This window comes from Gouania willdenowi, chromosome 14, assembly GCF_900634775.1.
Source record: "Gouania willdenowi chromosome 14, fGouWil2.1, whole genome shotgun sequence".
Taxonomy (NCBI): Eukaryota; Metazoa; Chordata; class Actinopteri; order Blenniiformes; family Gobiesocidae; genus Gouania; species Gouania willdenowi.
Window position 1 is genome coordinate 26,711,480 of NC_041057.1, and position 25,462 is coordinate 26,736,941.

Consider the following 25,462-nt stretch of genomic DNA (forward strand, 5'->3'; position numbering starts at 1 on the left):
CTGTGGCCATGGTCACCTGCACTTCCGTGACCCCAGCAGGGAGACTGACCACCTGGGCCCTACTTAAAATGCCAAAGCTCGTACGTGGGTAGAGGAGCACCTCTGTAGTTCCCACATTGACCACGGCAATGTAGGCTGTACCCGGGGCTCAAACAGCACCGGTAGATCAGTTAAGTGTGAGGAGCATGTGCTGGCGACAAACTGCATCACTCCACCCGGGACTCGAAGTGCCCGTTTACCATGCACTTTAACTATATTGGTGGGGTCTCTCTGTACTTGGGCTGCGGGCTGGTGGCACTTTTGAAAGGCCTCCACGACTGGGGAAGGAGCCTGCAACACGGGGGATGAATCAAACAAAGAGAGGCCGTATGCCCCAAAAAGATCACGATAGCAGCGTCGAATTACATTCATCCCCAAAACTCCAGGGACCGACGCCAACGTTCCAAGGTGGTCTTTAACAACCAAAATTCCACATCTTGGCATTGTTTTGTCACAAAGGGACACATCCAGCTCCAGATAACCCACATATGGAATGGCTAGGCCATTAGCCGCCTGTAGTCGTAGCCAATGACAAGACTGGAGGCGGTCCTTGCCCCATGTACCGAAATGCTTCAGGAAAAAGCTTTCCGTTATAGTGGACACCATTGAGCCAGTATCCACCAAGCATGACACAGACACATCACCCATGAAAACCTCAACAGTTGGACAAGATGACATGAGACCAACCAGATTACCTTCTACAGAGGCCGAAAATTTCCCTACTGAGCTGTGGCTCCTAAACTCAGCGGGATTCAGTTTTCCGCCCCCTGAGTGGAGAAAGCCGGCCTGGGAAGGCTAGGGGATAAATCGGTGGCAGAGTGAGCACGAGACCGAAAAGGTATACGCTCCCCATCACAATCACGGGCAAAATGTCCAGGCTGCTGACATCTACGACAAATCACCGTATTGTTGCGTGACATCCGCCCTTGGGGACGGGGAGCCTGCAAGGAAGCTACTGTACGGGTGAGATCATTAATCTGTTCTTGTTGATGTCTCAAGAGGTCCATCAGTTCAGTCAAATCTGGCCCCTGAGAAGCAACCATAGGAGCTGGACGGGGGTTGCCCCGAACACTAAACTGATGACCATGAGCGAAAGGAAGAGAATAGCTTCTCTCACGAGAACCGCCGGGAAGACCCTCCCTCTCCCATCTTATAGCCTCACTACGCACATCAAGCAACGAAGCTGTAGGCTGCCGTCGAACCATTTGCTTTAGTTCACGGCGCAGAGAACTATCGAGAACATGCTCCACAAACTGATCGCGTAGCAGCGCTGCGGCATTGGGTATCCCATCAGGTGCACACTGCTGGATGTCCTGCATTAAAGCCAGCAAGGCTAAGGAGAACTCCTGCAGTGTCTCGCCCTCCTGCTGTTGTCTGGCAAAGAAAGCCTGCTGTAGAGTGACATAGGAGTGCGTATGGCCGTAAAGCTCTCGTAAGATGGAGAAAATGCGAGTAGGGTCATCCCTATCTACACCCGGCCGAAACCTGATCTCCTTCCGTGCCTCTCCCTCCAAATGATCTATGATAAAGAGGACTTGATCTGAAGCCGTGAGGAGGCGGGCCCGTATGCATGCCTGTATCTCCTCAAGCCATTCGGCAACCCCAATGCCTGTTTTACCATTAAACATGGGACATCTGCGTTCTCTAGGAATAACCACCAGCCGCTCCGTTACAGCAGCTGGGGCAGGGGAGCCTGAAGCCACCCCACCAGCGCCCACCTGCGACACAGCATGCTCCCGATTCAGGCGCTCATTGTCTGCCGTCAGGCGCAGCACATGCTCCTTGAGACGATGCAATTCCTCCTCCATACTGAAAACAACCACTCTACAGCACCAGTAAAAAAATTATTTTCAGACAAAAAATAGGTTAACTAGTGTAACTTCTGAGGCAATACTGCTGTCTGCTGCTGAAAACCGGGGTAAACACAGCGCCCCAAGGATCAAAACAGTGCATGCATACCTTGCTATGCACGCAGCTCCGCACCGGCACAGCGTCAGATTCCCCGCACACACACACACGTCAACTCCGTGAAGGAGGAAGAGGGAGACAGAAGAAGAGGCCAGCTGGGTGCGTTTGTATGCAGTGTACTAATTACTGAATGGCCGCACTGCCCCCCTGTGGTAGGGAGAGTAACTCCCTCTTGCCACACTTATATTTAACCGTGAAAGACAGTTATGTCTGTGATTTACGCTGGTTTGGTTTGGACAACGCAGTAGACATCGTGCTGCCTTATTCTGCTCAATTTTGCAGTGTGTGTATGTGTGTTTAGATGAAGTTAATTTACTATCAAATATTATTCCTCAAAGTTTGGTTTCATGTACTTGTTCTACAGTCACATCATTTATATGGAATTTCAGTTTGGGTTTCTTCAGTAACGTAGTATTTGTTCCAAATACAATGCTATTTGTTTTAGAGATATTAAGAACTAATTTATTGCTGCTTATCCATTTCACTACTGCTTGAATCTCCCGATTTAAAACACTACTAAGTTCAGATATTGTGGTTTTTGCTATGTACAGTATATTGTTGGATCATCAGCATACATTGAAATGTTAGGGTCCATAGGTCATTCGTAAATCGACCAAGACTAAGTTTTCCAAAGTGAAACTAATGTAATTTTTTCCTAAAATATTCTCTCTTATTGTGAATAGTCTCAACAGACCAGAAAACTAAGTCATCTTCGCCATCACAGGAGGAGGAGTCGCTGATGCCAAAGAGTGATGAAGAGGAGACAAAGCTTCCAGAAACATCTTATTGTTCTACGCTCACCTTCCCCTGTTTCATGTATTTGTGAACAAAGTGATTTATGATATATTTATTGAGTTTCTTAACAAAGCATTTGTCAGATGTACTGAAGTGATGGATTTCTACAACTGTGGGTTAATTGTAACACCGTGCTGTGTTGTAAAATGTTAAAGTAGATTAAAGCATTTTCTGAGAATAAAACTATATTAGAATATGTTTTTAATTGTTATATTAGTAACACTTTATAATCTGTATAGGGTAAATATATAGTAAATTAACTTTTAGTTAGTAGTTATTTACTGTTAACAAACAATGAAATGTATTGAATGAAATAGTTAATGTCTTAATGATTTGTAATGCTATAATTTATATCATATTAACTGTTTATTGACGCACACAACATTTTATACACCTTATAAAGTGTTTGTTAATGATTAACCAAAGATTAGTACATTTTGATTATGGTTGATAAAACATCTATAAACATTACAGAGACACATGGACCAGATATTTGTTAATGGTTTATAAATGTTTTATGAAGTGTATTATTATTTGGATGGTTATTATAAAGTTGGAACTGAAGATTATAATCATATACTAATGCTTTATAAAGCATCTATAAACATGTTTTAGATACTTAATACTTTACTAATGGTTAATAATTAGTTTATAAACCGTCTACAATCATTATCTAGATAGTTATTGTAAAGTTGGAACAGATGTTTATAATACTTTGTAAATGGTTCATAAACACTGTACAGAGCATCATAAACATTAGTTGGATGGTCATGAAGTAGAATTGATGTTTATAAAACTTTAACAATTGCTTTATACATGCTTTATAAACCATTTAAATACTGTTTATGTTCATTAATATTATAAAGTTGCAACTAATTATTGTAATATTTATAACTAATTATATATTCATTAACTAACTAACCATAACCCAGATCACCTGGTTATGATAGAGTGGAACAAATTGGTCATTAGTTTATTAAGTCTTGTCTTAATTTATTCATCTTTAGCAACACTGCTAATGACTTCCACAGACACAAGATTTTTTCACCTCCAAAAAACTTCTTTGTTTAACCCTTGTGTGGTGTTCGGGTCTGTGGACCCGTTTTCAGTTTTTATTAAAAGAAAAATGATACAATTAAATAATTTTTCAAACTGAGACTCACTGGCTTTGGCTCATTTTCTGTGAAGAACATATATCAGAAGACATATTTAATGGCAACACACCGTACACCCCCCCTACACATTTCTATTACATATAAGATGTTCGGGGTCCACTGGACCCGGAGCTAATAGAAGTGTGGAAATTGATCTTCTGTGTACCACACGCGTGCGTGCGCGCACACACACACACACACACACACACACACACACACACACACACACACACACACACACACACACACACACACACACACAGCAGGCTTAGACAGGAGGAGGACAGAGTGTAGGGACACAGAACATCAGAGGGTCAAATGTGCGAGAAAATGAGAGCAGACAGTGTTGACAAACAATGTTGCAACCTTGTGTGGGAACTGCTTCTTTTGTGTTTCTGCACCTGCTCTGTCTTGCGGGAACCTTTATTTTCTCACTCTATCTGCTACAAATTGGAGGCGGGACACTATAAATATAGCTTTGCCAGTGTGGTTTCTTATCACAACCAATCAAGATGGCCAAAAGTTACTCTGCGCAGAGGGCCCTGGAATTGATTTTAGAAGAGAGAGAAGTTTTGATGATGATGATGTAGAGGGAGAGGATTCAGAAGAAGAGGTTTCAGAAGAAGAGGATCACATTTCTGAAAATTCAGAGTCTGACAGTGACTCTGAAGAAGATGATGAGATTGAGCATCAGCCAGTTCCGAAAAAACAGACGAGCCACAGGACCAGGCCGTCAGCAGCCATCACCAGGCCCAGAACAAGCCAGTCAGCATGGAGCAAGTGAGGAAATATGGATGTCAAAAAATTCTGAAATTGAATGGTCTTCTCGCCCAAGAAAAGAGCCACCCCGCAAGGCTGCCAATGTGATTAGGATGCAACCAGGGCCAACACGGATGACAGTTACTCACACACAGGACATCAAGTCTTCTTTTGAGCTTTTCATCACAGAGTCCATCCAGGAAATTATTCTTGACTGCACTAATTTAGAAGAAAGATGTGTTTTTGGAGAGAGGTGGAAGGAAATGGACCAAACCCAATTACATGCTTACTTTGGAGTTCTCATCCTTGCTGGAGTTTTCAGGTCCAAAGGGGAATCCGCAGAATTCCTGTGGGATGCAGAAACTGGCAGAGAAATTTTCCGTGCAACAATGTCTCTGGAAAACTTTCACATCATTTCCAGGATTATCCGCTTTGACAACCGAGATGACAGACCAGCTCGACGGCAGAGAGACAAACTAGCTGCCGTCAGGACAGTGTGGGACAAGTGGGTGCGCCGCCTCCCCCTGCTGTACAACCCTGGGCCAAATGTCACCATTGATGAACAGCTGATGCCATTTAGGGGCCGCTGCCCCTTTCGGCAGTATATACCATCTAAACCTGCAAAGTATAGTATAAAGATCTGGGCTGCCTGTGATGCCACTTCCTCATATGCTTGGAACTTACAAGTCTACACAGGGAAACCTGATGGAGGAGCCCCAGAGAAAAACCAAGGAATGAGAGTTGTCCTCGACATGTCTCAGGGACTCAGTGGACACAACATCACATGCGACAATTTTTTTACCTTGCACAAACTGGGACAGGAGCTCCGGAAGAGGAAGCTGACCATGGTGGGAACAATAAGGAAAAACAGGTCAGAGCTCCCACCTCAACTGCTGACTTCAAAGAACAGGCCTGTCAAGTCTTCCAAGTTTGTTTACACGGCTGACACATCCCTGGTATCCTATGTGCCAAAGAAAGGCAAGAATGTGGTACTCATGAGTACACTGCACGGGGATGGAAGAATCTGTGACCAGGAACATCACAAACCAGAGATCATCATGGATTATAATGCCACAAAAGGAGGGGTCGACGACATGGACAAGCTGGTGACGGCCTACAGCTGCAAACGGAGGTCTCTACGCTAGCCACTGGTAATATTCTTTGACATGTTGGACATCTCAGCGTACAATGCCTTTGTCATTTGGATGGCACTGAACCCAGAATGGAAACGAGTGAAGCTCCAGAAAAGACGGCTCTTTCTTGAGGATCTGGGAAAGGCATTGGTGAGACCACAAATCGAGACAAGAAAACATATCCCCAGAACCCCAGCCTCTACAGCCATGGTGAGGAGGATTCAGGAGGAGAATGTTGGTGCCCTGTCCACCCAACCTACAGAACCACAATCTGCAGAGCCTGAAGTAAGTGTGTGATGCTGTTGCAGTACATGTCTGGCTCTCATGTCTTGTGAGAGAGACAGAGAGACAGGTGTTAGTAAAATTCCTGATCTTTTCATTATTCTAGGTTGTGAACACCAGCAACAAGAAGAAGCGGTGCGAAGTGTGCGGACCCAAGATGGACAGGAAAACACAATATACATGCATCAAGTGCAGAAAGTATATCTGCAACACACACACACAGTAAAGCTCTGCCCCTCATGTGTTATATAGGCTAGTGGCTAAAGGCCATGTGTTCAATGGGGCTGATGTGTTGTCTTGTTTACTCTGTGTTCATGTGTTGAGCTTGTGTTGTGCACCTGAATGGGTTAAATTTCTAGTTCAAAGAAATAAAGTCAGTAGTTTTGAAAAACCTTGCTTCACTTGTAAATGTTTTCCACTCATATCTTGATTTTAATTGATTTTCTTTATTATGTTTTAAATAATAAGTTATAAATGTGACCTAACAAAGGTAAAGGGCAAATATTAACCATATATATTGTTTATACTGCTTGTAATTGGGATAAGGTAAACATCTGTTCAGTATTTTAACATAAAAGTGTTTGATTGTGAGGCATTAAAAGCCACAAAATGGAACGGGTCCATCAGACCCACAAACACTGGCTGAGTAACAACAATATGAACATCACACAAATGTTAAGCTAAAAGTGCTACAGGAGCCCCGCTCATAATCATGCATTTTTTGATTTTCCCACTAGTGGCAATTGAGCCAAAACCAGGCGGTTTAGCTTTAAATGCAGCTCAGTGTTTACAGATCGTCATGGTAACGCATTCTAAAAGATGAAAGATGATCAGAATTAACCGCAGTGTGAGTTTTGCAGCAGGATCAACAACAGTGACAGCACTAAAGACTCTCAGATACGACTAAAGGAGGTTTAATATCCTTAAAACCAGCCCATAAACACTGACCAACAGAGGTCAGCAGTGACCAAGGTTTGTGACCAAAACTTTTTGTAATATTGTAAACTTTAATGATTCATTCAGGGATATTCCTGAAACAAGTTAGTAAATACTGCTGGACTTGTAATATTGCAAATATAGTTATTTATTCAGATAAATTCCTGAATCTAGTGAAAATTAAATTTTAGATATTGTTTCTTTTATAATATTGAAAATGTAGTTATAATCCATGTGAGTTCACGTTTTTAGATTTAGATAAAAATGTGTCATTTAGATTTAGATTTAACTTTACATTTAAATTTAACATTTATGTTAAAATTAACATTTATGTTAAAATTTAACAATTACTGTTATATTTATTTTTCTTGTGTACACATTTTTAACAATGACATAAAACATGCTATTTTACATTCATTTGTCTCTCAAATGAAAGAAAAATGAGCTAAATGTGGTGAAAGTGAGCTCAACGTTCAAAGTATTTCAGCTATGAAACAGTGACCAAGTTTTTACATTCAGCTCCACATAAAACTGACTAAAGACTAATGTGTTCTGACCTCATTGTTCTGGTTAAGAACCAAGCTGCAGCAAACTGGTATTTTTTGATGTATTTGTTTATGTTGATTTTTCCACTCTTTCATTTTCCATGCCAGTTTGAACATCTTCAGTCTCAAACCAGGAGACCGGTGTTGACGATGCCTAAAGCCAAAAGGTTTAAGGCGGACAGGTTGGGGATGTATCCGAAGGGTCATGTCCAGGGGTCCGGTCCTGCCCCCCTTGATGACTGCCTGACCAGCCTCGACTGGCTCCACAACTTTTCCATGATCATTGCAGACCCGGAGCGGCCCAGCAGCCCCGGGGGTCCCCTGTTCTCCAGGTACCAGGGTTTGGGGTCAATTATAATTGTAATCGCGCAATTGATGATTAATTACAATTATGTCGTAATTCTAATTCTAATTGTATATAACAAATCAGTTGCCATGTCGTAGTCACAATAACATTTTAACTGAGTTTAAATACTTGACATTGTAATTGTAATTGCCATAAAAATTCTAGACAAATTGTCAATTATAATTAAATGCAAACCTGAGGAACCATGTTACAGTTTTATGTTCAGTTCTACACATGTAGTTAACAATTATTAAAATTTGTTTCATTTCAAGCTTTCTCACATTTTATCTTGGGTTATACTGATACAAAAAAGCCTCAGACGCCCACAGCAAAAATATTAAAACCTGTATTTTCATTGATTATGAAACTTTTTTATTGCATTCTCTGTAATTGTGATTATTGTATATGAACTTTAGTAATTGAAGATGTCATTGTAATTGACTTTCTGAGGTTAACAATAATTGTAGTTTAATTGTGATTGGAAAAATGCTGGTTACTGTAATTGTAATTGAATTGTAATTTGAATATGGGTAATTGAAAACGTAAATCTAACCAAAAAATGTAATTGACCCCAACCCAGGTACCCTCGCATCCAGATGCAGCCCGTCCCTCTGGTGGAGGTGGACTACAAGACCAACCCCAATGTCAGACCACCTCATTCCTACACCTGTCTCATCTTCATGGCCATGCAGGCTAGCGAACAGCACGAAGTCCCTTTGTCCACCATCTATAAGTGGATCAAAGAGAACTTCTGCTACTACAGACATGCAAAGCCCAGCTGGCAGGTAACCAACACCCTCTTTTATTAATTATGAGTATCCATTTCCCTTCATTTCTCATCACTTACTCATATTTGCTCAATGACTTTGTCATAAAACCTTGTTTTTATTGTTTTTATTGTTACAGAACTCTATTCGTCACTTCTTGTCCCTCAAGAAGTGTTTCAAAAACGTCCCTCGACAGAAAGACAAGTCCGGCAAGGGAAGAGTTTGGCAAATCGACCCAGAGCATTTAGACATGTTTGTCAACAGGATCTACAGACCCAGGGAACTTCTTCAGGGCTATCAGGGCACTGCAAACACTTCTTCTTTTATTGAAGGTGTGAGTCCTTAACAGATGCCCCTGTCATCTACAGACAATAGAGGGACCACGAGGTCCACAGAGACGCCGCTGGATTTTGACATTCTTTCAGCTGCGTGTAATGACATTGTTGGTGGTCATTGTAGCACCTTAGAGGATTTGGACACTGCTGCTGTTAGGGTCCTGCTGTGGGTTGGAGGGGATTCAGCAACCAACAGGAGAGCTGGCAAGGTGTTGGGGAGGAGGAGGAGGAGAAGATGTCATGAACCACCAGCTGTCCTACGGCCACATGGAACTGTGTGCCACCACCATGGATGACACAGTGAACCTAGCAGAGCTCCAAATGCCTCTGCAGTATCTCCATCAGCATCAGGACCAACAGCATTTGGTGAATCTGGATCAGTCCTTGATGTTATTCTCCGAGCAGTCAGGGGTAGGAGAGGTGCAGCCATGGGTGGAGGTCACAGTGGAGACAGAGACCGTACCCCCAACCCTGGATCAAGGCTTTCAGCATCCCAATCGCTCATAACCCCTCCCCCCAGGCCCACTCCCATCCCGTTGCTATGACAATAATGACAAAAACATGAAAGATAGGAACAATGATAAAATAACAGTTCAACAGCATGAACACTAAGTCCTCGAGTCATTACAATATGTATATATGTTTTAAGTTTCTACTTCTTTTTTGATCTTCAATAATATTTTGTCCAGTATTTTCATTTGTCTTTTGAGATCAATTTTTGTGAACTTTGTTTATATATTAGTTTTCCTAATGTGTGCTAAATAAATATATAAAATGAAATAACTGACATGGACATTTCTTCCATAACCTGCTTTGTTCCCTGGGACTGTAAATTATTATTTTTTTTTCACTTTTTCACTGAAAGTCAAGGATGATGACATCAAACCGACACAGCTCGCCCTAAAAAATGACACAATGAAGGACACGCTGCGTGAATATTTTGGGCTTAAATAATAGTGATGTGTTAGTCTAAATTCAAACAAAGATATTTCAAAAGCTAGTAATACTTAATCGGAGATGAAAGTAACGGATTACAAGTACTCACGTTACTGTAATTGAGTTGCTTTTATGGGTGCTTGTACTTTTTTGAGTATGTTTCTAAATCAGTGATTTGACTTGTGCTTAAGTTCGTTTTAAAAGAAGTAATTTGTTACATTTCTGCACCCAACAGTTACTGAGTACATTTTAATTTTGTGTTTTAAAATGATCAACAGACATTGTGAAACTATGAAAAATGAAATGACCAGAAAACAATGAAATGCATCACATCATAGTCGACCAATCAGATTAAAGTGAATGCACGGCACCAAAACAGCATTGAATGCTGGGTATTTTCTCAGTTTTGCAGTTCATTAATGTAGCTATACTTAGAGATTTGTTTATTATTTTGATTTGAATGAATTTGTGTTATTTAATTTAACAAATAATTGCACATTTTGGCAGAACATATATTTTATATAAAGGTGCCTTTGTGGGAAAATAAATTAAGTTCCATTTATGCAAGATTTTATCTCTTCCTTTTTATTTAAGTTTATAGATGAGATGTTTACTGTATGCAAGGGAAACGTGGCAAGATTTATTACGGATCAGGTCCCTGAAAGGATAGGGCACTGAGTACCTCACATAATGGTCTAATTTGTGTTTTTTGCAAGGGTGCAAAAAATACTCGTGTTCAGTACTCAAGTAAAAGTATAGATACTTGAATAAAAAATGACTCTGGTAAAAGTTAAAGTATTGATGTTGCTCCCTTACTTGAGTAAAAGTAAAAAAAAGTACATGCTCCTAAATGTACTGTATTGTAAGTTAAAAAAGGAAAACAAATGTCCCTTCAATAATAAACCTGTGTGTGTGTGTATAAATATATATATATCATTTTTTATCTGGACATATTTTGTATCTAACTAAATTGATTGACCCTCATATTTTATCGTGTGGTTGTGTTTTATTTCCTGAGAGTACAACGTGGCGGTGTTTGTGACAAACCAGATGACTGCTGATCCTGGAGCAGGAATGAGATACTGCAAAAAAAAAATTCTTTGAACTGCTTTTGTGCTAGAAAAAATAACATCTAATTTACAATTACCAATCGGATGATTGTTTATTTAACAGTTCCATGTCACCATGGTCCTGTACGTCACAGAACTTTCTGTCAGGGGTAGGGGTTGGTGTGGACCCAAAAGCAGACCCAAATGTTGGTAGTTTTCTATTTCATTTCAAAAGTCCAGCAAAAGCTGAGTGGAAACATGAGGGAGCTAATCAGTCACAAAGCAAGCACACCGACATCACTGGGGGGGGGGGAACCACAAGCAGGAATCCCTGGAAACACAGAGACAAGAGTTAACACAAGACAACATACTTGAAAATAGAAAAACCAAAGACTCACAGAAAAACTAAAAGACCACAAGGGCTAAACAAACCAAACTAAATAGAACTCATCCTTAAGGAGCGGGTTCAAAACTCTCCAAAAACCCTTTCAGGGAGGGTGGCGGGGGACCTGGATGAGGGTCCAGGCAGAGTGTTCCCCTGACACAAGTGTGTCGGGCCCAGAGCAGCAGCAGCAGAGAGGGAAGCCAGGGGAGGCGGCCTGGTGTGGGGAGCAGGCACTGGAGCCGGCATGAGGCAATAAGTCTGTTCCTTATATTTAACCGTGAAAGACAGTTATGTCTGTGATTTATGCTGGTTTGGTTTGGACAACGCAGTAGACATTGTGCTGCCTTTTTCTGCTCAATTTTGCAGTGTGTGTATGTGTGTTTAGATGAAGTTAATTTACTATCAAATATTATTCCTCAAAGTTTGGTTTCATGTACTTGTTCTACAGTCACATCATTTATATGGAATTTCAGTTTGGGTTTCTTCAGTAACGTAGTATTTGTCCCAAATACAATGCTATTTGTTTTAGAGATATTAAGAACTAATTTATTGCTGCTTATCCATTTCACTACTGCTTGAATCTCCCGATTTAAAACACTACTAAGTTCAGATATTGTGGTTTTTGCTATGTACAGTATATTGTTGGATCATCAGCATACATTGAAATGTTAGGGTCCATAGGTCATTCGTAAATCGACCAAGACTAAGTTTTCCAAAGTGAAACTAATGTAATTTTTCCTAAAATATTCTCTCTTATTGTGAATAGTCTCAACAGACCAGAAAACTAAGTCATCTTCGCCATCACAGGAGGAGGAGTCGCTGATGCCAAAGAGTGATGAAGAGGAGACAAAGCTTCCAGAAACATCTTATTGTTCTACGCTCACCTTCCCCTGTTCACCTATTTCATGTATTTGTGAACAAAGTGATTTATGATATATTTATTGAGTTTCTTAACAAAGCATTGGTCAGATGTACTGAAGTGATGGATTTCTACAACTGTGGGTTAATTGTAACACCGTGCAGTGTTGTTAAATGTTAAAGTAGATTAAAGCATTTTCTGAGAATAAAACTATATTAGAATATGTTTTTAATTGTTATATTAGTAACACTTTATAATCTGTATAGGGTAAATATATAGTAAATTAACTTTTAGTTAGTAGTTATTTACTGTTAACAAACAATGAAATGTATTGAATGAAATAGTTAATGTCTTAATGATTTGTAATGCTATAATTTATATCATATTAACTGTTTATTGACGCACACAACATTTTATACACCTTATAAAGTGTTTGTTAATGATTAACCAAAGATTAGTACATTTTGATTATGGTTGATAAAACATCTATAAACATTACAGAGACACATGGACCAGATATTTGTTAATGGTTTATAAATGTTTTATGAAGTGTATTATTATTTGGATGGTTATTATAAAGTTGGAACTGAAGATTATAATCATATACTAATGCTTTATAAAGCATCTATAAACATGTTTTAGATACTTAATACTTTACTAATGGTTAATAATTAGTTTATAAACCGTCTACAATCATTATCTAGATAGTTATTGTAAAGTTGGAACAGATGTTTATAATACTTTGTAAATGGTTCATAAACACTGTGCAGAGCATCATAAACATTAGTTGGATGGTCATAAAGTAGAATTGATGTTTATAAAACCTAAACAATTGCTTTATACAAGCTTTATAAACCATTTAAATACTGTTTATGTTCATTATTAATATAAAGTTGCAACTAATTATTGTAATATTTATAACTAATTATATATTCATTAACTAACTAACCATAACCCAGATCACCTGGTTATGATAGAGTGGAACAAATTGGTAATTAGTTTATTAAGTCTTGTTTTAATTTATTCATCTTTAGCAACACTGCTAATGACTTCCACAGACACAAGATTTTTTCACCTCCAAAAAACTTCTTTGTTCAAGCTAAAAGTGCTACAGGAGCCCCGCTCATAATCATGCATTTTTTGATTTTCCCACTAGTGGCAATTGAGCCAAAACCAGGCGGTTTAGCTTTAAATGCAGCTCAGTGTTTACGGATCGTCATGGTAACGCATTCTAAAAGATGAAAGATGATCAGAATTAACCGCAGTGTGAGTTTTACAGCAGGATCAACAACAGTGACAGCACTAAAGACTCTCAGATACGACTAAAGGAGGTTTAATATCCTTAAAACCAGCCCATAAACACTGACCAACAGAGGTCAGCAGTGACCAAGGTTTGTGAGCAAAACTTTTTGTAATATTGTAAACTTTAATGATTCATTCAGGGATATTCCTGAAACAAGTTAGTAAATACTGCTGGACTTGTAATATTGCAAATATAGTTATTTATTCAGATAAATTCCTGAATCTAGTGAAAATTAAAATTTAAATATTGTTTCTTTTATAATATTGAAAATGTAGTTATAATCCATGTGAGTTCACGTTTTTAGATTTAGATAAAAATGTATCATTTAGATTTAGATTCAACTTTACATTTAAATTTAACATTTATGTTACAATTGAACAATTACTGTTATATTTATTTTTCTTGTGTACACATTTTTAACAATGACATAAAACATGCTATTTTACATTCATTTGTCTCTCAAATGAAAGAAAAATGAGCTAAATGTGGTGAAAGTGAGCTCAACGTTCAAAGTATGTCAGCTATGAAACAGTGACCAAGTTTTTACATTCAGCTCCACATAAAACTGACTAAAGACTAATGTGTTCTGACCTCATTGTTCTGGTTAAGAACCAAGCTGCAGCAAACTGGTATTTTTTGATGTATTTGTTTATGTTGATTTTTCCACTCTTTCATTTTCCATGCCAGTTTGAACATCTTCAGTCTCAAACCAGGAGACCGGTGTTGACGATGCCTAAAGCCAAAAGGTTTAAGGCGGACAGGTTGGGGATGTATCCGAAGGGTCATGTCCAGGGGTCCGGTCCTGCCCCCCTTGATGACTGCCTGACCAACCTCGACTGGCTCCTCAACTTTTCCACGATCATTGCAGACCCGGAGCGGCCCAGCAGCCCCGGGGGTCCCTCCTCCCAGGAGCAGATCTTCCATAAAAGCCTTGGCACCGACTCTCCGTCCAGCCCCGCCGCGGTAGACACCGCAGCCACTGGGATGCCTCAGTGCCTCGGCAGCGACTCTACCATTGGTCCCCTGTTCTCCAGGTACCAGGGTTGGGGTCAATTATAATTGTAATCGCGCAATTGATGATTAATTAGAATTATGGCGTAATTATAATTCTAATTGTAATATAACAAATCAGTTGCCATGTCGTAGTCACAATAACATTTTAACTGAGTTTAAATACTTCACATTGTAATTGTAATTGCCATAAAAATTCTAGACAAATTGTCAATTATAATTAAATGCAAACCTGAGGAACCATGTTACAGTTTTATGTTCAGTTCTACACATGTAGTTAACAATTATTAAAATTTGTTTCATTTCAAGCTTTCTCACATTTTATCTTGGGTTATACTGATACAAAAAAGCCTCAGACGCCCACAGCAAAAATATTAAAACCTGTATTTTCATTGATTATGAAACTTATTTATTACATTCTCTGTAATTGTGATTATTGTATATGAACTTTAGTAATTGAAGATGTCATTGTAATTGACTTTCTGAGGTTAACAATAATTGTAGTTTAATTGTGATTGGAAAAATGCTGGTTACTGTAAATGTAATTGAATTGTAATTTGAATATGGGTAATTGAAAACGTAAATCTAACCAAAAAATGTAATTGACCCCAACCCAGGTACCCTCGCATCCAGATTCAGCCCGTCCCTCTGGTGGAGGTGGACTACAAGACCAACCCCAATGTCAGACCACCTCATTCCTACAACTCTCTCATCTTCATGGCCATGCAGGCTAGCGAACAGCACGAAGTCACTTTGTCCACCATCTGTAAGTGGATCAAAGAGAACTTCTGCTACTACAGACATGCAAAGCCCAGCTGGCAGGTAACCAACACCCTCTTTTATTAATCATGAGTATCCATTTCCCTTCATTTCTCATCACTTACTCATATTTGCTCAATGACTTTGTCATAAAATCTTGTTTTTATTGTTTTTATTGTTACAGAACTCTATTCGTCACTTCTTGTCCCTCAAGAAGTGTTTCAAAAACGTCCCTCGACAGAAAGACAAGTCCGGCAAGGAAAGAGTTTGGCAAATCGACCCAGAGTATATAGACATGTTTGTCAACAGGATCTACACACCCAGGGAACTTCTTCAGGGCTATCAGGGCACTGCAAACCCTTCTTCTTCTATTGAAGGTGTGAGTCCTTAACAGATGCCCCTGTCGTCTACAGACAATAGAGGGACCACGAGGTCCACAGAGACGCCGCTGGATTTTGACATTCTTTCAGCTGCGTGTAATGACATTGTTGGTGGTCATTGTAGCACCTTAGAGGATTTGGACACTGATGCTGTTAGGGTCCTGGAATGTGAGGTGGAGGGGATTCAGCAACCAACAGGAGAGCTGGCAAGGTGTTGGGGAGAAGGAGGAGGAGAAGATGTCATGAACCACCAGCTGTCCTACGGCCACATGGACCTGTGTGCCACCACCATGGATGACACAGTGAACCTAGCAGAGCTCCAAATGCCTCTGCAGTATCTCCATCAGCATCAGGACCAACAGCATTTGGTGAATCTGGATCAGTCCTTGATGTTATTCTTCGAGCAGTCAGGGGTAGGAGAGGTGCAGCCATGGGTGGAGGTCACAGTGGAGACAGAGACCATACCCCCAACCCTGGATCAAGGCTTTCAGCATCCCACTCGCTCATAACCCCTCCCCCCTGGCCCACTCCCATCCCGTTGCTATGACAATAATGACAAAAACATGAAAGATAGGAACAATGATAAAATAACAGTTCAACAGCATGAACACTAAACCCTAGAGTCATTACAATATGTATATATGTTTTAAGTTTGTACTTCTTTTTTGATCTTCAATAATATTTTGTCCAGTATTTTCATTTGTCTTTTGAGATCAATTTTTGTGAACTTTGTTTATATATTAGTTTTCCTAATGTGTGCTAAATAAATAAATAAATATATAAAATGAAATAACTGACATGGACATTTCTTCCATAACCTGCTTTGTTCCCTGGGACTGTAAATGATTATTTTTTTTCACTTTTTCACTGAAAGTCAAGGATGATGACATCAAACCGACACAGCTCGCCCTAAAAAATGACACAATGAAGGACACGCTGCGTGAATATTTTGGGCTTAAATAATAGTGATGTGTTAGTCTAAATTCAAACAAAGATATTTCAGAAGCTAGTAATACTTAATCAGAGGTGAAAGTAACGGATTACAAGTACTCACGTTACTGTAATTGAGTTGCTTTTATGGGTGCTTGTACTTTTTTGAGTATGTTTCTAAATCAGTGATTTGACTTGTGCTTAAGTTTGTTTTAAAAGAAGTAATTTGTTACATTTCTGCACCCAACAGTTACTGAGTACATTTTAATTTTTTGTTTTAAAATGATCAACAGACATTGTGAAACTATGAAAAATGAAATGACCAGAAAACAATGAAATGCATCACATCATAGTCGACCAATCAGATTAAAGTGAATGCACGGCACCAAAACAGCATTGAATGCTGGGTATTTTCTCAGTTTTGCAGTTCATTAATGTAGCTATACTTAGAGATTTGTTTATTATTTTGATTTGAATGAATTTGTGTTATTTAATTTAACAAATAATTGCACATTTTGGCAGAACATATATTTTATATAAAGGTGCCTTTGTGGGAAAATAAATTAAGTTCCATTTATGCAAGATTTTATCTCTTCCTTTTTATTTAAGTTTATAGATGAGATGTTTACTGTATGCAAGGGAAATGTGGCAAGATTTATTACGGATCAGGTCCCTGAAAGGATAGGGCGCTGAGTACCTCACATAATGGTCTAATTTGTGTTTTTTGCAAGGGTGCCAAAAAATACTAGTGTTCAGTACTCAAGTAAAAGTATAGATACTTGAATAAAAAATGACTCTGGTAAAAGTTAAAGTATTGAAGTTGCTCCCTTACTTGAGTAAAAGTAAAAAAAGTACATGCTCCTAAATGTACTGTATTGTATGTTAAAAAAAAGGAAAACAAATGTCCCTTCAATAATAAGACAGGGTTTTTAAACCTGCAAATTCCATATCTTTTGTTTTTTTTTTTAGATCTTGCAGAATACTGGTACATGGAGACAAGTTAAATCTGTTACCCTTGAACACATGGAGAATTTATCACTCATAATGAATACAATTTGTAAATAAAAAGTGTCAAGAAAAAAAAAAAAATGCAAAAGCTCAATAAAACCCAGAGCAGCTTTGAGTTTAACATTTTTAAAAACTTGAAAATGCTAAACTAAGGGACCTGCCCAACACAACAAATCTCAAACTACCAAAATGTTGTTTTGTTTTTATGTCGTACATATACTGGTACATGGAAACAATTTAAATCTGTTACCATTGACAACATGGATAATTTAGCACTAATAGTCAATACAATTTGTAAATAAAATGTGTCAAGGAAAAAAAGTGCAAAAGCTCAATAATACTTTAATATTAATAAAATTAAACTTTTTAAAATGTTGCCTTGGCTCATTCATGTATGTATGAGTAATTTTTAAAAACTCTGCCGGCAGCCATTTTAGGTGTAGCCACGCCTCAGAACGCTCCCACCTCGTGGAGATGCCTCAGACCATTTGTCACCAGCCGAGTTACGGCCCACCGCTCCACAGCAGAGCCCCTCCCCCTCCTATGTTCTCTTGCTTACTCAGCCCACAGCACCCGCCTCCGCAGATTTAGCTTTTCATTAACTTATTTTAAATACTTTTGTAAGAAACCCCTGGCTTATGTTGTCTGTACTCATTAATGTACCTGACGGACAAATCTTGTTCGGTCCGGAAAAGTTTGAATCACTCGTCCCATCAGCCAAGAAGTCCGAGGCGCTGTGCTGTCCATGAGGAGGACGAGGTCTCCTAAATTCAGGTTCTTCCTGCTCCTGTCCATCTCTGATACCCGTAAAGCTGTGGTAGGTATTAGTCTACTGGTAAGTGGTTTTTCCTTCCATTTGACCTTAAAGGGGATGGCTTCCACTCAGGTGTCCATCTTGCCACCAGAGGAATCTGAGCACATCGGTGTCATCAGGAGTAACTTGAACCTGGTGAAACATGGACTTGATGTCCGCCTTTATCACCACAGGTTCCTTTCTGAAGTGAGTCACCACTCCTGGCTCCTCTTCAGGCACCTTCTCAGAGAAGCTTTTAACAAGACGTTCATTCATAAAAGCGTAATACTCATTGTAGAATGTTAAGTTCTTCTGCAGCCTCGCTTTCAGATGTTGGAAACATTGCTCCACAGGTTTTCTGTTGTTTGGCATGCAGATGGTGCTTTGCTTTAATGGCCAATTGATCTGATAATTGCCATTCAGATGTTTCACTGAGTGGTCAACAGATTCCAGAAAGTTGCTCATCCAAACCTCTCTCAGAGAAGTCATTCTTGACCCGTTTTTGCCAAAGCTCCGCTAGGTTGACAACCAAGACCCTGTTGACAGTTATATGTGGCTTCCTGTCTCCAGTCTCCTTACTGCTGCCTCCCAGTGGTCCATCAACGGTCCATCCCAGCAAAGTCCTTGTGGAAAATGGTCCCCCATCTACACTACACACCACTTCCAATGGCTCCAGGGCTCTTGGCACATTGGTTCCAATCAGGAACTTAATTCCTGTGTCTTTTTGAGGTCAGTGAATGTGTTTCAGGTGAGGCCATTTTTCAATATCCCTTCTGGTTGGATTATTTCCTTGATACACTGGCATTGACTCCTGTGTGTAAACTTTCGGCAACTCAAGGAATTTAAAATCTAAATATTAAATCTAAATCTAAATGTTAAATCTAAATGTTTAAATCTAAATCTAAATATTAAATCTAAATCTAAATGTTAAATGTCAAATCTAAATCTAAATGTTGAATCTAAATGTTTCACACATATGCTAATTGTTCCTGCCTCTTGTAACCTCAACTAATACACAAGCAGAGACACACACAGCCACTCCCACACACCTCTTCACCAATGCCTGCCTGGGTAATATGTATGGCTGGTTCTCTCCCGGCGGCGGAAAAGAGAAAAGTGAGATAAATAATGAAAATGTGTTAGCTACAACTTTGATACTAAATTTTTACACTTGGCACCCCATGTGGATGTTTGGTGTAATTTCCATGTTAAACTCCTTCTCCCAATTTTAATATAATTGGTTGAGTGTTAATTCTGTGAGTTTAACCCACGATAAATTGTTGAAATCATTCTTGTTACTTCCCATATATGCTTTCTTTATGATTTACATCATATTGTTCACTTCTCCAGAGGGTCAGCCTGGATTTCTTTTCTGTAGTAGTCACCTAACTGAAGGTATCTATGAAAGTCAAGTGTCCTCAGAATATGTTTTTCTTTCAAATTCTGGAAACTCTCCAGCTGCCCTTCTCTTTCTAAGACACACCGAGCTGTTACTCCTTTAAATTCCCACTGCTTAATAATAATAATGATAATAATATTACATTGGATTTTATTTAGTGATTTATCATACACACTTAAAGCGCTTTACAGAATTATGGCATTATTCTTTCACTCCACACTTAGTGGTGTTAAGCTACTATTGTAGCCACAGTTGCCCTCTGACCACCATAAACACTCACTACATTCATACTAGGCAATGTGGGTGTTTTGCCAAAAGACACAATGACAGATCCACTGGAGTGACTGTCCCCCACAGTGTCACCTGGAATTCTCAATGGTCTCCCATCCAACTACTAACCAGGCCCAGACCTGCTTAGCTTCAGAGATCTAACCAGATCAGGCAATGACAGGCTGGTCATCATAACCCATTTTAAACTTTTTTTTTCTAAATTTCTTGTAATTCAGCTACTTGTCTCCTATCATATTTTGAATAGACTGTTTACATCCTTTTCTACTTCTTTCCATCGAGCCTCATAATTAGGTTTGCACCAACTGTAGACAGGTCTTAGTTGGGCTGCATAGAAACAGTCCTTTAATTTAAGTAAAGCCATTCCACCTTTATCTTTGGGCAGCCGGAGAGTTTCATATCTAATTCTTGGTCTTTTGCCACCTCCCAAATGGACCTAGATATAATTTTATCCCACCTAATGAATAGACTTTTTTTTACGACAACCGGAAGTAGCGCCTCCTGGTGTAACTTCCTGTTATTGCGAGTCTAAGGAAAAATGGCTCTTTTTTCGACAGCGTTGCTCAACTTGCCAGCTTTTTAATTCGCTGATGCGGAGGCAATCGCAGCGGCAAATACCAGAACAAATAAACTTGATAGGGGTATAAGTTCTTCCGTGAAGAATATATCCACAGCGATCAAGATAAGAAAATAAGTAGCTTTGTGAATAAACAACTATCTACAACATATGAAGTATAAACACTGTAATAAAGAAACCTAGTTTAGTCTGATAAAATATTCGGAATGTTTAAAGATAGGCATGTTATAGACTTTTAAATTATATTTTAACATTCTGATACATTCTATTTACCTGTGGATGGTGTTTTAGCCTGGCTAGCTTGCTGTGAGAGGACAAGCTGTCGTTGCTGAGCCCTCTCGAAGGCAGACTTCCTCTTCGGTGGTGCGATAAAATTATTCCAGTGAAAGGAAGATGGAACAGTTCCACTTTGAAGGTGGCTGATGGTGACTGGATCCGCTGACAAAATCCTCCCACCTTGTTTGTTTTGGGTCCGTCGGAAAAGCGTGGTAAGACAGGTACGGCTGTTTTCTTGCACCACAAAAGCAACCAGGAACAGAATAAGAGCCACCACACTGAGACTGAGCCATTTTTGTCACTGTCTAATGTTAAAGTTATAGCCACAGGAAGTTGTTGCACACCACTTCCGGTTTAAAATACGGAAGTGTGAAGAAGGCCTATTGACTCTGAGGGGCCTCTACAGGTAATGATTGGAACAGGTATAGAAATTCATCCTGACTATCTCAATTCTTAAATTAAAATTTAGTGGCAGGGTAGACCATCTTCCTATATTCCTTTGTATATTTTGGTTTAGTTTTTCATATTTTTTTTTATAAAGTTCTGAGAGATCCTGTGTAACTGACACACCCAAATATTTAATAGATTTAACTTTCCAATTGAGCTTATATTTTTCCTTAATTTATTTTGTTGTTTTTTGGTTCATTACAAGGATCTGGGTCCTAGCAATGTTTATTTTACATCCTGATAAATAGCCATCTGAATCAAAAAGTTTCATCAGTATAGGAAACGTGTTTGATTGTTCGAGGAAAGCTATAACATTGTCAGCAAAAAGTCCGATTGTGTGTTCCCCATTGTAATTCCCTTCATTTCTTTGTTTTACCAAATTGCCTGAGCCAAGGGCTCGATACAGATAGCAAAGAGGGCTGGTGATAGGCAGCATCCATGTCTGGTAGATCTTTGCAGCTGAATTTTATCCGTCAGATTTCCGTTTATTTTTATTCTAGCCGTAGGTTCTTTGTATAATGATTTCATAAACTGTATTTATTTTTTAATTAAATCCTAGTCGTTCTAATACTTTATAAAGAAAACTCAAATGAACACAATCAAATGCTTTTTCGGCATCTACTGTATGCTTACCAGGTCAGTACTTTGCTTTTCTCTCTGTGCTGGTTCTATAATATGGAGTGTTCTCCGGATGTTGTCCTGGGCTTGGCGTCCTTTTATGAAGCCTATTTGATGTTGGTCAATGAGTTCTGACAGAAAGGTATTTAGTCTTTTGGAGATAATAGATGTATATATTTTATAATCTATATTCAATATCAAAATTGGCCTGTAACTTGCACATTCTTGTTTATTTTTTCCTGGCTTTGGTATAACTGAGATTATTGCCTCCGCCCATGTTGGAAGAATTTTGTTTTCTTTAAGAGTCCAACTGAATGAACCCTGGAGTACTGTTATCAGCTCTTCTTTAAACATTTTGTACGATTCTGCAGGATAGCCATCACTACCTGGGGATTTATTGTTTTTTAACAAATATATTGCCTCATTTATCTCTTCAAGGGTGATGTCAGCTGTTAAGATATCATTTGAGAGGTACCTATCGATTGTAATTCCAATGGATTTAAGAGGGCTTACATTTCACTCTCATCTGGAGCTGGTGGTTGTGTATATAGGTTTTCATAGTATGTCTGGAATACTCTTTCTATATGCTCTGGATTGTAGGTGATCTTTTGTATGACAGGGTCTCTAATTTTATGTCTTGTGTTTTCTGCCTGTTGCTTTTTTATTCGTTTTGCTTGTAATTTTGTAGATCTGGGACCCATTTCATAATAACTCTGCTTTAGATATAAACATTTTTTTCCAATTTCAATTAATAGTATATTGTTAATTTTGGTTTTAGTTTCCAGGATTTGCTGGTCCACTTTGTAATTTGATTTTGCTGCTCCAAGTCCCTTAACCTTTCAGTTTAGTTCTTGTATGATGTTAATCTTGCTTTTTTTTTTTTAGATCACAGACTGCTCAAGCGTGGTCTTTCTTTTTTCATTTCCGAAGTCTGACCTAAAGTGACGTTTAAGGCATAGCGCCCCCACGCTTCAATGGTGAGGCCAAGAACTGCATGCAGGCCTTCTTTATTGAAGTGAAATACAGGGAGTGATGCACTAATCATACACTAAAAATAGCCTGATTACACATGATTCATAATTATAATTATACAAAAAATAATAATAAGGTGAAGGAAATACATGGGAAAAACAGCCTATTGCCAATATTTAAGTGACCCCATCAAATTTTTAGAAATCATGTTTACAGGGGAGATCATGTCACATTAAGGGGGGCTGAGACCCCCCTGGCTCCCCCATAGTTTGCACCCTTTGTGCGAGGCATAATCTACGTTGAATTACCTTTGAAACGAAATATCACACGACTGTTCCCATAAATTTGGAAATTAATGGAAATGGGGGATGGGCCACCGGGCCCTATTTCAAAAAAGGGCCCCGAGCGTCTCATCATATTCATTCATGGAGTATTAAAACTGCATTCCAATCTAACGAGAGCTAACAAAGGAGAAGTCATTTGAAAAACCTGGCCCCCCGGGGTCCCCCTAACACCCCCGTGACACGTACGTGGTAATGGGCCCCATTTATATATTGGTAACTGTCGTAATATTTGACTCGCAAATAAATGAGAAATCGACTTAGTTGTTCTTTTCTTTTGGAGCCTCTTGGGGCCTCAAATCGAAAATCGGGCTCCGAGCATTGATGCATACACGTCCATACATTATACCTACCAAATTTCAGCCCGATCTGTTCAAGAATAACAGAGGAGTAGCGACTTTAATTAGTGTACACAACAACAACAACAACAAAGCGAGTGGCGTTTTGAGTCCGGTAGCGCGGCCTAAAATAAAAATACTCTTAAACAATAAAATTAATGATTAAAAAGTAAACCCATATATAACAAATTAGACAGAATAATAAAATACAGTGTCTTTGTGTGTGGAAGTACCAATAAGGACGCACCTTTAGGGATTTTCCTACTTTACCCCTCAAGATTTCAATTAATAAATGAGTTGGTACAGCTGGCTGAAAAGTGCGTCATTGTGTGACTATGTGTCACAATACGAATTGATTAGTGTAACAAAGTGCAAGCCACACCTTACAGAAGTAGAAGGACTATTGGCAATGTGTACTCTTTATACTCCACGTGCGTAAGTGGATTGTGAAAATGTATTGTGAGAAGATTGTTCGAGTGTGACAAGTGCTTTGTGACTTCTCCAAAAATGCATCACCACAATCACACAAAGGTTTATGCACTCCTAAGAGTCATTGAGTCCTTAATGTTGGGAAAACAAAGGTGCATGTGCATGCTAGTAGGAACTTGTGAACATGTCTTTAAGGTTTAGGGTAATGACAGTAATCCAAGTGCACTTTAAGGGAACTACTAGGATCATAAAATATGTTCTAGCATTTGTACGTACTTTGCTATTTGAGTGCCAAACTCCATCAATCATATGTTGCTGTGAAGTAATTGTGACTGAATGACTCCCTGCACTACAATGTTTGATACCAGCACCAAGCAGATTGAAAATCTATGTCCTTTAATCAATGTTGTTCACACAGTGTTAACACACTATCTGAGACCAAGGCTTGCCAGAGACCAGGACAAGACCAAAACTTTTGGGGTGAAGGCCAAGCCAAGAATGAGACAAAACCATGAAAATCAATATTAAAACTGTGACAAAGTTGAACAGGTAAACACCATTCTACCTTTCATTTTTAGTTTTCTTTTAAATACATTTCACGGACAGAAACAAGTAGGATATTTATTTGTCAGGTTAATGAGGCCTGAAGTGACTGTTCAGAGGTATATTTGACAAAATTAAGGTGGAATTATGTGTTTTTACAGGTGTCTGACACAAAATCCACTGGGAAAGATTTCCAAGGAGGCAAAACAATAAGTGAGCTAATGCTAAATGTCAAACTACAACATTGATTAATCATAAACAGTTCCAAGTGCTCCTTATTATCACATTAATGAAGCTGAAGTGCTGCTCTCCACTGGTCACGACTGAAAATCCAACCAGAAGAGTCCAACCAGTGAAAGACCAAGACCAAAACCTTCAAAATGTGGTCTTGAGACTGGTTTCGAGACCAAGACCAGTCTTGAGAATCCAACATTACCTTTGATAGTTTGAAAAACAGATGCTGGCTTAACATGCATTGATTCTCAAACAGAAGATACTTTAGATATGTAGATGCTTCAAAATGCCCCAATTTTTTGTTTCCATTTCATCTGCTTTCCCTAAGCAGATGAAATTACAGGCTAACTTCTATAATATTAGTAATAATAACAACATAGAAGTGAATTCTGCATTTTCTGTCCATTTAACAGAAAATTAGATACTCTAAATATGTGTAATACTAATCAAAATAACAATATTGTGGTAAAAAAAACACTAAAATTAAAGTAAGTGTTATTTCTGTTAGATTCTTTTCTCACTGATTTC

At 38.9% G+C, this 25,462-nt stretch overlaps 1 protein-coding gene and 2 pseudogenes across 1 annotated transcript; all 3 read left to right on the forward strand.

Annotated features, from left to right (window-relative positions):
* Window positions 1-4,630: 4,630 nt before the first annotated feature.
* Window positions 4,631-6,145, forward strand: LOC114475280 (piggyBac transposable element-derived protein 4-like; annotated as a pseudogene).
* Window positions 6,146-6,980: 835 nt separating this feature from the next.
* Window positions 6,981-11,677, forward strand: LOC114475281 (forkhead box protein J1-B-like). The gene is made up of 7 exons (XM_028465971.1): window positions 6,981-7,102; window positions 7,720-7,943; window positions 8,538-8,742; window positions 8,864-9,056; window positions 9,217-9,359; window positions 9,465-9,518; window positions 11,537-11,677. The coding sequence occupies exons 2-7, from the start codon at window positions 7,762-7,764 to the stop codon at window positions 11,675-11,677; spliced, it is 918 nt and encodes a 305-aa protein (XP_028321772.1). The 5' UTR covers window positions 6,981-7,102; window positions 7,720-7,761.
* Window positions 11,678-13,565: 1,888 nt separating this feature from the next.
* Window positions 13,566-16,250, forward strand: LOC114475282 (forkhead box protein J1-B-like; annotated as a pseudogene).
* Window positions 16,251-25,462: the final 9,212 nt, after the last annotated feature.

Coding starts and splice junctions, on each gene's coding strand:
- LOC114475281 (XM_028465971.1), top strand. CDS start 7,762: ATGCCTAAAGCCAAAAGGTTTAAGGCGGACAGGTTGGGGATGTATCCG. Junction 7,944..8,537: donor GGGGGTCCCCTGTTCTCCAG/GTACCAGGGTTT, acceptor ACCCCAACCCAG/GTACCCTCGCATCCAGATGC. Junction 9,519..11,536: donor TCACAGTGGAGACAGAGACC/GTACCCCCAACC, acceptor AAACCCTTTCAG/GGAGGGTGGCGGGGGACCTG.